The sequence below is a fragment of the Crassostrea angulata genome, chromosome 2 (genome assembly GCF_025612915.1).
Source record: "Crassostrea angulata isolate pt1a10 chromosome 2, ASM2561291v2, whole genome shotgun sequence".
Classification (NCBI taxonomy): domain Eukaryota; kingdom Metazoa; phylum Mollusca; class Bivalvia; order Ostreida; family Ostreidae; genus Magallana; species Magallana angulata.
The window spans coordinates 29266432-29283445 of NC_069112.1; the positions used below are offsets into that span (position 1 = coordinate 29266432).

General features: G+C 32.8%; 3 protein-coding genes and 1 pseudogene across 3 annotated transcripts; 3 read left to right on the top strand and 1 right to left on the bottom strand.

Moving 5' to 3' along the window:
* The first annotated feature begins 948 nt into the window (after positions 1-948).
* LOC128171154 (multiple epidermal growth factor-like domains protein 10) lies at positions 949-6924 on the top strand. Its single transcript, XM_052836885.1, has 7 exons — positions 949-1006; positions 2276-2482; positions 3007-3273; positions 3542-3928; positions 5021-5395; positions 5508-5610; positions 6011-6924. Exons 1-7 carry the CDS (start codon positions 949-951, stop codon positions 6195-6197), a joined length of 1584 nt encoding a protein of 527 aa, XP_052692845.1. The 3' UTR covers positions 6198-6924.
* Positions 6925-8309: 1385 nt separating this feature from the next.
* Positions 8310-13512, top strand: LOC128171175 (uncharacterized). Its single transcript, XM_052836903.1, has 3 exons — positions 8310-8684; positions 10117-10180; positions 13333-13512. Exons 1-3 carry the CDS (start codon positions 8478-8480, stop codon positions 13413-13415), a joined length of 354 nt encoding a protein of 117 aa, XP_052692863.1. The 5' UTR covers positions 8310-8477; the 3' UTR covers positions 13416-13512.
* LOC128171172 (putative nuclease HARBI1) lies at positions 10263-11094 on the top strand (annotated as a pseudogene).
* LOC128171179 (uncharacterized) lies at positions 11387-15313 on the bottom strand. The gene is made up of 7 exons (XM_052836906.1): positions 14912-15313; positions 14109-14275; positions 13748-13823; positions 13432-13539; positions 13005-13085; positions 12552-12608; positions 11387-12281 (listed from the first exon to the last, which is right to left on the bottom strand). Exons 1-7 carry the CDS (start codon positions 15261-15263, stop codon positions 12124-12126), a joined length of 999 nt encoding a protein of 332 aa, XP_052692866.1. The 5' UTR covers positions 15264-15313; the 3' UTR covers positions 11387-12123.
* Positions 15314-17014: the final 1701 nt, after the last annotated feature.

The following is a 17014-nucleotide window of genomic DNA, read 5'->3' on the forward strand; positions in this document are numbered from 1 at the left end:
CCCAACATAAACAAAAGGCCTAGACCCCTGCCCAAGAGAATTTAATTTCACAGTTTGAGTAGAAGACATAACATCAAATGCATTTAGTTACACCCCCCCCCCCTTAGATTCTAAAAGTATAGAAGAAAATATCATTATATTTTATTTATTTGCCTTCATGTATATGGCAACAATAGCCCCGCCCTCTGGCCTAAGCACATGACTTGGGGGCCTCCAAATTCACAATGAAGGTAAAGGGCTTCAACCCTTAAACAACGGGCCATGAATGTTACAAATTTCGTAGAAATGTTCATGGACTTTATTTATTTGCTACTGTCGAAATGGGAAACAAAAGACTTTTGAAAGATGCAATAGTTTTACTCTATGACCATATCTGCCCCGTCATAGGACTTTAACCCCTGAACATTGGTCAATAAAAACAGTTTATGTTGTATAGTTGTTGTTTTTTTTCATTGTGTTTTCATTTGCTCGTATTTACCCAAACCATCTTGTATTATAGAGCATGTCACGTTACCGCCCGGTACTTGGGCACTTTTTGGACAGCTAAAAGGTAACCTATTAGACAAAGTGCAGGAAGAAATAGTTTAAATGGACTAGGTTTAACATAAATAACGCCACAAATATATTCAAACAACGTTTAAATGAAAAAGGACGCCTGGATATTCTAAATAGCATTGTTTGCCTGCAAATGTTCCACATTGCGCTCTACTTTTAAATATGCAACCCATACGTAAACGCTACGTTTCTTAAAAACTGCAATATGGATTGTTTGTTAAATAATTTGATATGAAACATTGTGCACATTGTGTACAGTAATTGTAGACGCTGCAGTGTTGTGTCCCATAATGTAAAATCACTGAACAGAGAGGAAATCTTTAAATGGAAAAAACTCTTTTATGTATAATCCTTTGAGAATCAAATAGGCTGAAAATAACTTCCTGTTTCAAAATGCAAACTGTGTTATGGACGTTCTTTGCCCTGGTTGGGACTTGTGTTTATTGTTACGGTAGGTGTGTTTCTTTGAAATTTCATTCTAATTTGTCACAAACAAAAAAGGTGTTATGCGGTTTGGTTAAATTGTAATTTTAAGTCTGAACACGACTCGTAAAAGGTTGTTTGCTATTGTATCTGATGTTCCTATCCGTGCTCAGAAGGATATTATTCGTTCCATTACTTTGCCTACTTTTATTTGATCAATTTAGACGCATTTTATACAATGTACATACGTTGTATCTGCATGTATTGTTATACATGTTTACACTGTGTTTTACGGAAATTAAGTCGTGCATGAAATATACATGTACGTATGAACTTTCGTTATCCGAGATCATTATTACAAAGGCCAACATGGGCGTCAGTGCGGTAACATTGTACACTTAATATTAAATCTTACAAAAATAAATCATTTAATACAGTTATTTTTTATTAAATTTGAATCAATGTGCAATGCTTTAATCCTAACATCGTTTGATTAAACAGGTACTACTTGCTGTTTATTTGGACGTAACATAAAATATTCTTATTCCTTTACAATAAATGTCTCATGTCGTTGATCATGTGCTATTATAATTAATAGATCAAATACCATAAGAAAACAGTCTGTAATTGTGAATTTGATTTTAATTACTTTTTACATGATCCAATATTGGTAACTGAATGAAACTCCGATATCTACGTGTTCGAATCATAACGTAACTAATATATATTTTAAAAAAGAAAAAAATAAGTATATCGCAATATTCACGAGGAACACAGTTAATTGAAAGTAATCACGTTTCTTTTAAGTTTTACAAAACTGATACAGTATCAATCAGGCCTCAAGAGTCAACTTTTAATCGGGGATTACTCTCTTGGTTTACTTTTGGGTTTTACTTTCTGTTTGGTTTGGTCTGATCGGTGTTGTACTGAGTTCAGACAGGTCAGGTTTAATAAGGAATGGTATCTTATACGATATATCATAACTTGGGGCAGTTTACGCTTTATAAACCGCGAAGTAAAGATAAAAATGAAGAATAATTCATGTTTTCAATTCGTTTGTATGGTGTTTTATAACATAGGACTAAGTAAAAACGTTAGAATGACGTTGCGATGAGTCATTGTAAGTAGAACAATTTGTTAGCCTACCAGGAATGATCAAATGATGTTATTAACTTTAAAATGTACATTAATAACAGACATGCTGGTTTATTTTCTGGTGAAATTTCAATTTATCTTTTTTGCCATGGAGATAAGAATAAATGTCTCAATAATGTTCGAACAACCTTTGTATTTACAGAGAATCTCTCTCGTAGATCTGCTACCATAATTTCTGTGAGCTCAATCTTTGAGTCTTATACGACAAGCAATGCGAATGATGGAAATTTAAACACGACCTACATCTTCTGTTCCCACACTGATCTTAATCAAACAAAAGCATGGCTGCAGGTGGACCTCGGCAAACCCTACAGCATTAACCATGTCAAGATATATTATAGAAAGGACGGTATGCATATTTTATTTTCATTGATTATACATTTTTAAAATTTAGATATAGATTAAGTCGACTGTTCATGAACCAACTATCATGGCATTTGATCGTATATTAATAATAAGTAAATATATACATTATAAACTTAATGACATTTTTCAAATATGAACAAGTAATTTTCTGGACTTTTGGAATATTATATATTGTCACGTCGTGTGCAAAGCATGACATAGAGAATGTAAATAAGAGTCTACTGAAATATTTTTCTTGGCGTTTTCATGAAATCGTTTAACATTCCAGTTTTACATGTACTCGTATAAGACAATCTGACTTGTGTATAAATTTCATACAAATATGTATGCTAAAGTCAATTTATAGACACGGTACAATCACCGACTATAATGTCAATACAAGATGTAATTGGATTACAGCTGTAATTGGAAAAAGTAAATTTCTTTTCGATCTGATAGGCTAGAATGGATAAGACATAACTGGAGTCTAGGACACAATATTAATGCATTAATGTAGTGTACATTTAGATTATGGACTATACTGGAAGCAGTATCGGTTCCGGCAGTTTTATCTTGATGTATCGAACATCTCAGCAACACAAAGTTCGACGACTCAGAGAATTCGCTGCTATAAGGACAATACAACCGCCCCATCATTGCCTCCCTATATAATAGACATACCATGTAAACAAACAGTTAGATACGTCATTGTTGAGACAACTTATGATGCTCCAGAAGATGATAAATATGGTGTACATGGAGCAATCCTTGAAGTTTGTGAAATAGAAGTTTATGGTAAACATTTCTTTTCCATAAACTGTTTCCTGAAATAACATGTTCCACCCAATCCTAAAACAAATATTTTCTTTGATATTCATAAATAGACTGTTTTTACTGCTTCAATCAGTACATTTTAGTTTTTAAAAACCGGCGCTAATTAAAAGGCCAATTATGTTTTTGTTTTGTTTATATAACTAGTTTGTTTTTGTTTAAATAAAGCATCGGTTTAAATATGTATTTCTGTTCCTACGACCATGCTTAAGGAAAAATCTTTTTGAAATAGGGTGCAATAAGAATTGCATTAACCAAGTTTGCGATCCTTTTGGGTTCTGTATCCAGGGATGTGTGGATGGATATTGGGGACATTTCTGTGATTCAGTATGCCATGTTGACTGTAAAGAACCGTCTTGTAACAGAACTACTGGACATTGTATCACCTGTATTTCTGGATTTTGGGGAGACACCTGTACAATACAGTGTTCATCGTTTTGTTACGGGGGAGTCTGTGGCAAAAACAATGGTTACTGTGCACAGGGATGCACGCCAGGACGATTTGGTGAAATTTGTGTTCAAATATGCAGCTCTGGATGTAAAAATGGTACATGTGATCAAAAGACTGGGATTTGTCTCTATGGATGCAAACAGAACTGGTCAGGTGATTATTGCAACAGTAAGTGTAATATTATAACATTATAATGATAATCTTGTAAATTTTTAAGGCACATCAAAATATTATTGACGTTGCCGTTTTGAAATACTTTTTTGTTTTTCCTCTCTATTATGGATATGGATATTATCAGTTTTCCAAAATGTGGAAAACCAACTTTATAGGTAAAAAGATCTGCAAAGTCTTTTGAATACTATTTTTTTTTTAAGCAAATATATACCGAATGTTTATTTATTTGCATACATCAATTTTATTGCATTGCAACATATGAATGGCATCCAATCTTTTGCTAATTTATAAATTGATATTTATTACATTTTGAATAGATTGGAATATCAATTTTACAAAAGAATGCAACGCCTAGTATGTTACATCGTTACAAGAACTCGAACTGTCGTTTAAACTATTTTCATGCATGAAAACACTCGTTGAGTATGCAATAATTGAATAAATGGCTCTTGGACAATATATCATCATTTTATTTTGGTTCAACATCTTAGAGGTACCTAGACACGCTTTGAGATCAGTTTTTTTCATGCATAAATGGTTTAAATATACATTTTGAATAATTGACCTAACTTTGAATGTAATGATTCATTGTTATGTAAACAAGGCTCGAGTCTTTTACATGTACACGGTTACAAACAAGGTAAAGTAAGGAATTAATATTAAACTCAAACAAGATATTTAACTGATTTAATGTGTTAATAAATAATAGAATCAACAGAAGATTGCAGCATTTGACTGATATTTGCACTAATAAATCACATATATAAACAATAACAAGACTTGAACTTTGTTTATAAATTCTGTGTCTTGCTTGTTACTCAATATTTGATTTTATAATTTTGACAAAACATTAAAATACCCATATTTACCGTTCTAAACAATCAAAAATGGAAAAAAATAAAATTAAAAATTTTGTTCTCAAATTGTGTCTAGGACACTTTAACCTATTACAAGTGCGCCAGCTGGTAAGTATCGAAATATGATTATTTAAATGGACCATTTAAATATCAAGTGTTATTAGATATTAAGTGATGTTATTTATAATTGCAAGGCATGTATTAAGGAAGTCAAAACCTTTCTTCACAGTATGTGAATCAACGCGTTATGGGCCAACCTGTTCTTTGGAATGCGCTGACAGCTGTGTAAACAGTACGTGTAATAATTACACTGGTTCCTGTATGTATGGTTGCCAGGAGGGATTCTACGGAGATCAGTGCGACAGAGACTGTTACAGTTGTCCCACAGGGTGTGACAGAATAACGGGAGAATGTATTGGAGATTGTCCTGTCGGCAGGTTTGGAAAACTTTGCAACAAACCATGCAGTAAAGATTGTAAAAACAGATGTAACAAGAACACTGGCAGCTGCGAGGAAGGCTGTGTATTTGGTAACATTGGAGATTTTTGTAATGAAACGTGCGATGATCGATGCTTATCTTGTTGTGATTCGAAAACTGACAACAGTAAGCATACTCTTTTATTTGAAAAAAAAATGACGCTAAATTTAAAACATATCTAATAATATCTTTTTTTCGTTGTTGGATGTTAACAACAAAAAATATATTGCTTTTACAGTTAAACCGAGGCAGGATTCATGCACAGAAAACCTTTCCATTTTGATAGGAGTATGTGTGATTCTTTGCATAAGTGTCCTAGTGAATGGTTGTACAATTACATGGTAAATTAGTATTATTTCTTCAATACGTAGTTAATTCCGTTCTACCTTCATTTGATTTGTTAACAATTTGTAAATGCTATAAAGAGAAATGATTGAAAAATGGACCTAGAAAAAATGCGCGAATAATTTTACATTAAATTTTGATATCCTCAACTTCTTGGAAAAACTAGCACAATTTGCAGTATTACCGCATTGCACATATATAAGATGAAGTATAATTGCAGAACTTTTAAGATTAAGTTCTTTTTAAACTGAAAATTATATAAATGTCAAATCAAATCGTATGCAGGATTCGAAATTACTTTATTTTTAACAGATTGCTATACATTTATTCATTACAACAATTTAAGAATACAATCAATAAAATTCAATGTTTCTTTTTTTCATTGCATTAATTTAGGATTTTAAGACAAACCGGATGTAAACAACGAGGTGTTACGCAACAGAGGACAAAAGGTGATTCGCATTCAAATGACTTCGTTTCACAACAAGGGATACATTACACGGCAGAGGACAACGCAGGGTACCAAGAATTAGGTCAAGTCAGTGGACCCTCACACTATGACCAGCTTCAAAGGTCACAATGATTTGACACTACATAATGATAAAATACAACGGCATTATTTTAATATTAGATTATTAATTTATGTATAAGTAGCATTATGGTCAACAAGAAAGGAATGAACTGAAGTTCATTTGATAAACGTAATGTATCTGCTTCATTTTAAATGACCAAGACGTGTTTATTTTGTACATATTTTCACGAAATTGCTTACATTTAATCAACTTATCTTCCGTTTTGACGATATAGACGTTCGCATTAATATCATTTTGCAATCGTTATATACCATCATTTAAACATTCTTCTCATTGTTATTCTCTTAACTTGCTGTTGATATGGACAATTTTATTTCAAAATCGATAAGCCTATGTTAACAACTGAATACCGGTATATCTATCGACATCAATTGGCATTTGTAAACAACAAGATCAAATATTATATTTGAAAATTAGACTAAGCATATCTTTACTTTTTGTCGTTATTGAAGATATCGATTCGATACATTATACAATTGTTGACATTATTGTAAAATGTACAGGCTATTTGATAATATAAAAACTGTGGTATGTCTTTCCGATTATGTCATTAAATTCAAGGTCATCCATTCTGCTAATGTTAATTAAGATTTTTGTTTATATTTACTACATTCTATTGATCTGGATTGAAATGTTTACATACTCCCTTTTGTAAACAAATTAACTTTAATTATTATATAATTTCCCAACATTGGTTGACCGATTCAGTTTGAAAGAATGATACAAGAAGATTGTAAATTTAAATGTTTAATTTAATTAAAAAATTAAAAATTGGATAGTTTTCGTAATTTTCCAATTTGATTTTTATTCGTCGAATTTGAAACCAAAACAAACAAGCTTTTCCCCTAACTCCATCGCTCCTTCCAAATCGGAATCGGGAATTTTTTTGTCGAACACAACGATTATTCGAGCTCTTCCGACAAGCTTTTCCAAATTCACTCCTCCAAGCCCGTTGGCTGCTAGTTTATTCAGGTAAAACTTGGTTGTCTCTGCATTTGATAGACAACCGCGCACTAAATGTTGACATTTAACATTCTCTTCTGGCTAAAGCAGGATTTTTTTTTGTTAGAGCTGGGTTCAAATTGTCTGGTACTGAATCTTCGTTTTAAGAATACCCGGCCATTTTATTCTTTTTTTATCTTTTTTTTTTTTTTTTTGCTGTAGAAAATAGTAGAGATATCCCTTTTGCATATCGGGTTTCCTTCAAATTGATGTCAACTTTCCTTAAGAATTACTCATCATTTTTTTTATTTAGGAAATTTACCTTTCAAATTTCCTGTAATACGGTTCGTGCATTTGACAGGACCTCGGTTATCACTGCAAGCCTGTGTACCTTGCCTTGGGGTTGGCCAATCAGTCCTACATGTGTACAGTTTTTTACTTATACATTAAAAAGACAATATAATTCTGTAAAGTTTACATCACCGATTTTTAAAGTATCCCTTTGTATATTTAAAGTACTACATGAATTTGTCGTTTTCGGTTTTGTTTTATAGAGATTTGATACAAATAACTTAATAATTAAAATAAAAACTCCTGTTGAATTTGAATATAAGTTTATAATTGGTAAAATGATTTGACAATCTTTTGGGAAAGATGAAGAATATATAATCTAAGAATTCAAAAACCTAATGTGATAGCGTATTGTAATTATAATAAACATCTAAACGAACATCTGATAATTATTTGCAGATCTTATGTTTACTTAAAGTACAGAAATGTATACAATTACATGCATTTTGAACACGATTGGTCACTTTAAAGTGATGTCCGTGTTATCCGTACAAAAGGAGTACCCTTCATGCAATAGTTTGCTAAAAAATTACAAAGTACAAAACCTGGTATTGTTTTCACAAGTTGTCAGAAATCAAAATCCTAGCAATATGCACACTTCAGAAGACCAACTTTCTATCTCGAAAACTGAAGGAGAGTTAATCCGTACAATAAGGGAACCCTATATGCAATATTTTGCCCCAAAATGACTAAGTTTAAAACCTGGTATTATTTTTTCAAAAGCTAGTATCTTTTTCATAAATAATCCGAAATCCATATCCTAGCAATATTCACACATCTGATGTATGTACAATAGATCTGGAGCCAGTTTTACTAAAGGTCGTAACTCAAAACGTAGACGTAAACGTAGACGTAGACGTAACTTAGGCTGATTTTGCGTTTTACTAAAGGTCGTATCTTACGTTTTGGCGTAGATTTACGTCAAAATCTACGGGTGACGTGCAGCAGACGTAGGAACGTACGTAGCGTAATAAAAAATGGCGACGTACCTACTGTTGCAACGCGCACTTAGAAGAGAAAGGGTTTTCCGCGATAGGAGTCAGCCGCTAGACTCTCTGGATGACGTGGATTTGATCTCACGGTATAGATTTCCGAGGAGAGTTCTTTTAGAACTTATTGATGCTGTTGATGCCACATGTAGACCGGCAACGAATAGATCCTACTCTATTCCCACACAACTGCAGGTATAATGTAAACAAAACGAAGGTTGATTAATTGTTGTCTCCCTTTGGAGAGCTCCCTAACAAAGTTGTGCACCCGTTCATGAAATTATTCGTTCTCTGAAACTTGCAAATTGAGATATTTAAGCATATACTTTTTCCAAGCTGGCAATAGTAACATTATTGAGTGACCAAACATGAACTGTATGGTGATATGAAAGAGATATACTATAGCACAAAGAGAGAGAGAGAGAGAGAGAGAGAGAGAGAGAGAGAGAGAGAGAGTTTCTTTTCGCATCAATGTATCCCTTTGCATTAAATTGAAATATATTTAGATATAAACTATAAAAACAAAACACGATCAGTCTGAAAAATAAAACCTATTATACATATGTAATAAAGAGTGTATGCCTGAACTGCGGCTTACTTATGGAAACGATCGAGGATCCAAATTTTCATTTAGTTGTGCGGGAAAACTTAATTATAATACATCATGCATAATACATGTATGTGCGTTGATGATGTTTTCTATAGAATTGTGGGTTTGGGGTTTTTTGTTTTTTTACAAGAAAACACGGAAGTCCCGGATTTTTTTTGGGGATGGATTCGAGAGATATTTTTCAAAAGTGGGGGTATATTTAAACAATAAAATACTTTCTCTGGTGATTCATTTGGGATATAAAGGTAGCGACATTGCCAAAAAAAAAAAACCCTAACCCGCTAACGCGGTTATCATGTTAAATTTTTTTTCTGCAATGATCGCTACCCTGAAAATTCACTAAATTACTGTTAAGTTAGCTAAAAAAAATAGCCAAAGCGTATCCCGTGAGAATGTGTCTGACATATCAATATTATTTCGTGCAGTCCGTGATTTTTCTAAGGTCTGTAGATTTTGACCAATCGATAAACGGTTCGTGTAGATTTCAGTCTGTTTCTGAATTAACTATAACTTTCCGTAAGAAATAGAGGAAATAAGGGATAGTTATCAAAGTTTGCGAGAACTAGTACATGTGGATTTTTCAAATAATTGAAAAGAAAAACAAACAAACAAAACAAAACCCGCATAAGTACATGTAAGATTCCTATATTTCTTACGAAAATTAATTGTTATTCACAGCTGTATAGAAAATGGCAGAACTAAATCTAAATTATCCAGTTCTGACCAGTTTATCGATCGATTTTCATAATTAGAATGAAAACTTTCACCCTAACCCCCCATTTAGAAATGTGGGTCCGTGTATGAAATTGACAATCACCCTCTGTCCCCAAGTTTTTTGTCTATCATGTCAATAAATTTTGGGAATGCCATTCCAAACGGGTATTGAAAAAGTGACAGATTGTTTCAATATCATATGTATTACAGTAATTAAATCTAACACACAACTTTATTTTTAAAAACCATTATTTTTTTTCTGTATACACAATTTATAATAATAATGTAATTCTGTTGTTCCAGGTGTTGTGCACCTTGCGCTTTATGGCGAAAGCGGACTTTTTTTCGGAAGTGGGAGATATCCACGGTATATCCAAGTCTTCAGTCAGCGTGTTTTTACCAAGAGTGTGACGAGCACTGAATGCGTTTCTACACATAGATGGCACGCTTATTCCTATTCGGGGCATGAACGGGGAGGATGAGCCTGTTTATGTCTGTCGCAAGAACTTCCATGCCTTGAATGTTCAAGGAGTTGTAGATGCGAACATGAGGTACATACTGGCTTAATGCAGTTTCAGTATGACATAATAGTCTTTTCTTGATTTGGAGCATGTTTATAATGATAAAAGAATAAATCAATAAATTTGCCCTATAACTACATGCCATTTATCACTATGCCAGCATAATTTATATGCATTATTTTCTTTTTGAAGGTTCATTAATATCAACTGCCGATTTCCAGGGAGCACCCATGATGCTTATGTTTTCCAACATTCGAGCATTCCTGGTATCTTGGAGACGTTGCCTGGAGGAGGATGGCTTTTAGGGGATTCTGGGTATCCTCTGAAGGATTATCTGATGACTCCTTTCATCAACCCTTCAACGCCTGCTGAAGAACGTTATAATGCCGCCCACTGCAAAACCAGGAATGTGGTGGAGCGTACATTTGGTGTTCTAAAGGCAAGGTTTAGGTATGTCAATCATTTGCACATAATTTTATGATCTTCACTGTATTAAACTACTGATGAATACTGTTCACCAATGGGTCCAATCTTTGTATATAGGTGTTTACACAGCAGTGGAGGATACCTTCCTTTTAAACCAGAGAAATGTGCCTTAGTTGTAGAGACATGTATGAAGTTGCACAACAAGGCCATCAAGTAGAGGGTACCTTTGCGTAATGGTGGTGCTGTAGCCAACCAGCACAACAACGCAGTATACCAGGGAGCAGCCCCACTTAGATCAAGAGAGCTGAGGCAGCAGTTGGCTTCCAGATTCTAGGAGTGATGCCAACAATAAAAAAGATATATCATCCTATAAGAATACATGAGTTTGTTGTTGTTTGAAACCTTATAATGCAGTGGCGTCGGAAGCAATTTGAAAGTGTGGGGGGGGGGGGGGGGCTAGACTAATCCTAAAACATCTTTACAAGAAAAAAAAAACATTCCCAAAACCATGATAATCTAAGCCCCCCCCCCCCCCCCCCGCGCCCCCGGTTCCGACGCCTAAGTAATGTAGTAGTCATAATTTGATAACAGATGATACCGACAAATCTGAGGTTACCTGGATTTTTTAATATATAGGCAATACACACTACAGCATTAACTTTCCACTCTCTATTTCCAATCTTTTTCATATGTAACAGTAATTCAATTCAATTCTTCAACCAAAATGCTAATAAAGCTAAAACCGATGGAATAAAATTCAACAGCCTAGAAGGAACTATTAAAGGATAGAAATGTAACAAAATGTGATAAAAAAAATATAATTTAATATTTTGGTGGCTTAAATATAATGAGAGAGAGAGAGAGAGTTTTGACAAGATTACATAATAAATGAACTTATACATTTTTACTGTATGAATTAATATCAAAATTATAATATCAATTAAATATATATTAACCGGTATATAAATAATATATATTCCTTACTACAAGCAGATTTCTATAGACCAAAATAATTACCAGTTCCCAGTAAATTATATAAGTAATACAACATATGATATATAATAACGTCTTTGCAAAATCAAACATTTTCAATATAACATGTTTGTTGTCTTTCTCATAAGGTGAATTTAATCAATATTGATTCATATATATCATTATAAATAGTTAATTTATTGATATGACATAAAATGACTTCAATTAACAACCAATAACTGCCTCAAAAGCAATCTACTACCCCACAAAATATATATTGGGAGACAAGCAAATAAATGTTACTCAGATATTTAGCCGACAACACACTTTTTGATATCATAATTAATCGGTGGTAAATGAAGAAAATAAGACAAGAAATCGCTGCAGGATTCTAATTAAATTTGATGATAGGAGAAACAGAGAATTCTGTGCATGACTGTCCCTGATGTCCCTCCAAAGCACTGGCAATTCTTTCAAGGGCTTTCACTTTTCGTTCCTCCAGTTCTAAGCGTTTCTTTTTCATTGCAATAATTTCTTTCATTCCATTCTCTATAATAATAAAAAAATGAACATTTATGAATATATATCTAATTTTTTTTACTGCGTCATTACATATGTTTTAAAAAGACAGAATGAATAAGACTAAAGATATTGTTAGCATAAAACTTGAGACTTTGCTTTAAAAAAGATTTATTATTTGTTTCATATATTCTAACCCACATCATTCTGGGTACATTAATGTACCATAAGGTAGATAAAAAATAGCAGTAGGTAAACAAAGTATTTCTGGTGATGTTAACAACAGGTTAAAAGTTTTACCATAATCTCCAGCTTTCTGTTTGAGTCCCAAACTGCTCCTATTCTTGTTCTTATTTGCTAAAATAAAACAACCAATAACTCTAAATAAATCAAGCCATCCTTAAAGAAAAATGTTTGTTTGGAATTATTGTTCCATGAGGTCTTTAGACCCAGGAAGGAGGGGAGAGAATTCTATTTTATTTTTCAAACCTGAAGCTTAACTTATTAAAAATTGTTCAAAAACAACTATCTCCATATGACAAAAATTAAATTAAATTAAAATCAACAATTAAAAATTTGTTTTTGAATTATCTAAATTGACATCTACTTTATTTTATATGAAAAATAAATTTATTTTTCAACAAAATAAATCTATTATGGTCAGTTCAGTGACAGGAAACAGGAATACTTTTTATTCGGACCTAAGATAAAAAAAAATTATTTGGCTTTAAAAATCATAAATCATATACCTACATGTACATGTAAGGGTACAAGATGGAGATGGAGAGGGTGGCTCCAAACATTCATTCTCAGGTATAATGTCTACTATACAACCTGTAAAAGTTTAAGATATAACAAATTATCAATGAACAATTTTAAAAATTAAAAGACGTCAAGTATTAAAAATCAAGAAAAGAAAAAAATGTACTATTATAGAAGGTCATCATGACTGGCTTTGTGATGCATGCTCTCTCTCTCTCTCTCTCTCTCTCTCTCTCTCTCTCTCTCTCTCTCTATTATACCCTATATATAAATGCATGTCACTCTGTACTTTTGAGAATAAAAGAGATTACTATTTTAGGTGGAGTTGAGCATTGTGATAACCATTTTGTCTATTCAACGGAATTGAAACTCTTTCATCGCCATATATTTGTATGCTTATGAAAAAATGCATGCATACCTGTGACCTGATCTGATGACAAAGTCCAGCTACATGTATCTCCCATTGCCCCAGGGGTTTGGATACCTTCAGAAATTGTCATACATGTACTTGAATCTGTCCTGTTACCTTAATGTTAGGAAAAAAATCTAAATGTATTTATAATGACTAAATAATTGTTGATACATTGCATTATCATGTTATAAAGAAATAAATTCATGCTAAGTCTACATGTACATTAAATTTTCTTCTGTTTACAATTACCAAATGCATACTTTTTCAATTATTATTGTTTAAACCCCCCCCCCCCCCCCCAAAAAAAAAATCTTTAAAATACCTCTGTCCAAATCTGTCCCTGTATCGGCGCCCCCATCGAGACCATGAATCGCCACCGATGGAATGGTACTAAGAATCTAGGGGAAGACAATTTGAAATTGTAAATCAATCAATTGCCATTCTCAATTATAAACAAATTGGTTTTTTTTTCTTTATTAAATAAAAATAGATGATGGGAGGGAGTTATGATGTACATCATGTGCATTTTTTCCAGTTCATCTATTGTTTGTAATATTTAAAATGTTCTATATCTTATAAATATAAATAAATGCATGTATGTACATTTAAACAAAGAAATGATAAAGTGTACGTATTTTCAAGTGTAAACTAAGTAATAAAAAATCATGAATTTATTTACTCACTGTCAATTCCCATGGCTTGAAATTCACCTCAGGCGGGGGTCCACCTCCTGTTTTGTTAGTTTCCCTCTTTCTGAAAGCCTCCTTCTTCTTAATGGCAGACTGGGCATCCTGGAATCTCTTTTTGGTTTCATCGAGTGTTCTGGTGCAGTTTATTGCAACTGAATTTACTCTAAAAGCATTTTAAAAACAAAATACGATGTGATAGATCCACTACACGACCAGAGACATAAATATTGTTAACGTTATTTGTCTCCGACACGTACAACCCTAGAGTAAACATGTCAAACGCACCGGAATACGATGTCCAACAGTTTTAAAATATTTTCTCTAATCATAATACCATATATCAAGCTCAAACCATATATCGAATTTGTACACACTTTTACAGAACACTTACCACGTTTTTCTATTATCTGATTATGACATCGACCTAATGAAATAAACGGCGTGTACGATATATCTGACAATCTGCAGCCATTCTTACAATTAGTAGGACTAATCACCGGCTAATACATGTACGAGATTCAGTTGCGCCAATGTTCCGATAATTTGGGAAGTATAACAAAAAAAGGAATCGACATATATGACCTATCATAATCTTATTTTCGATCGAAATATTATTTAGAAATTCTGTGTTTTAGATAAATTAAACTTTCCCATCAATATGCTGTATTTTTAAAAGAATATACACATAGGTGAGCTTAATGTTTACAAAATTCGTATGATATATTTGGAGTTAATTTCTTTTGATATTTATAAATATAAACAATCTGCCATTAGCTTAAATACTGAAGTAAACTTACTTAAATCGGTGATGGTTTCCCACGCCTTTTTCTTCATCTCCGAGGTCAAGGATGGCGAAAATTTACCACGGATGATTTGGTTAAATGACAGACACGCGTCAGCTAAGACACACATTTCTCCCTCCGACCAATTTGGTTTTCGTGGCTTTTTATCTGTCATTATAGATCTAGCAGACGATAATGGGGTAAGCGAAAGTATGCAATACGCATGCGTAGCATTCGTTGTTAGGATAGTTTTTGTACCTCCTTCGAATGAGTTCCAGACGTAAACTACGACAAAGTCTACGTGTGTATCTACGTTTACGTGTGTAGTTACGACCTTTAGTAAAACGCAATCTACGCACACGTACATTCGGACGTAAAGTCTACGTTTACGTCTACGTCTACGGCAAAATTTACGACCTTTAGTAAAACTCGACCCTGCAAAAGAACAAATTCTTATCTTTAAAACTGTAGGAGGAGTTATCCGTACAATGAGGGTACCCTTTGGAAGCCGCCCGGTTAATAATTTCGGGTTGAACACGATAGAGAAAGTTTTAGGGTGATTAAGATATTGTTGAAAATGATGTTTTTAAAATTCGATATCGTTTTGTTGTTGTCAATATCGTTGATATCAACAACAAAGTTGGTCATATACACGTATGGATTTATTAAGGAGATTCCATTAAAAGACATTAGGTTAAGACGCCACGCATTAAGCATCTATTCAGAGTTACTTATGCATTGAATCATTATTTTTTGAAAGATATGGTCTAATAACTGCAGCGGTGTGTGCATACAAATTGAATAACGCGCGCTAGCGCGTTATGATAATTTGTTTGTACTCATCGTTGCAGTTATGAAACCACATCTTTCAAAAAATAATGATTCAATGCTTATATTTACGTTTTTTAACATTTATTTCCTTCCCGCAAATATAATTTTTTTTTAAAAAAGCTCTGTCTTATTCAACGAGTAATGCAAAATTAACGGAATGGCCATTGGAACAGCCGAAATATACTGTCAAAAATAGTGCACAGCGTTTTAAATTATAACAAACAATTTTATTTTTCTTTCTGTAATTTAATGAATTTACTCTTGGTATACTAAAAAATTAAACAATTGAATTCATTTACAGCAATGAAATATTCATCAGCGTAAGTATAATATCATGTCGTTATCCGGTTTGAAGTCGCGAGAAGAGTTAGTTCATGTTCTTCGAGAAATGCTGAAGGAATACTGAATGTATTCATACGCACCAGATTTGGTGATCGGGTCTTCTGTGTTATGCGTAAATATCACTGAAATCAACCAATGCAATGCAATTTAATAGAGGGAAAGAAAGTGAATGTAAATATAAATATATAACGACAAATTGTTGTCCTTTAAAAAAGGATTTATGCTGCAATTAAATCCGCAACTTCATTCACTTAATAGCGCATTTTGTTCTGTTGAGTACAACAAGTCTCTTCTTATTTTTTACAATTTGTATTTACTTCTCACTTATTGAATATGAAGAAATTGAAAAAAGAAAAAGCGATAATACCAATATTTTATTATAATGTTTGCACACCTAAAAAAAAAGCTAAAATATACAAAACAATTTAAAAAGAAAAGAAACTCCATTAAAGATTGAAATCATTACTCTTATTTGATATCTATGAAATCAAACTGTTTTCACAAGATATCATAATCGTTCGCATCTGCTTACTTACTTATCCCTTTGTGCCTGAAGTTTGTGATCATAGTCTTAGTCATGAAACGTTATTTTGCCCCCGCGAAATTTTATCTTTTTCACTTTCACTATATTTAAATATATATGATGAGAAGTAATGAAACATGTAAACATTTTACGTAGATTTACACGTACATGTAATTTAAAGTATGTTTAACTAGGACAGACAAAAATATAAACGTTAAAAGCAAAATAAATATCAAATGGGAAGGACCTACACATCAATACTGAATGTGCGGCCATTCGATTGTGAAATATGCTTTCTTCATACATTTACAGGATTATATTAATAGAAAGGTGATGAGATTCGATATATTTAAATCATTGATTTAGCATATTACATAATCTTTTTCCCATACACCATGAAACACAGGATAAGTTTATTCAGG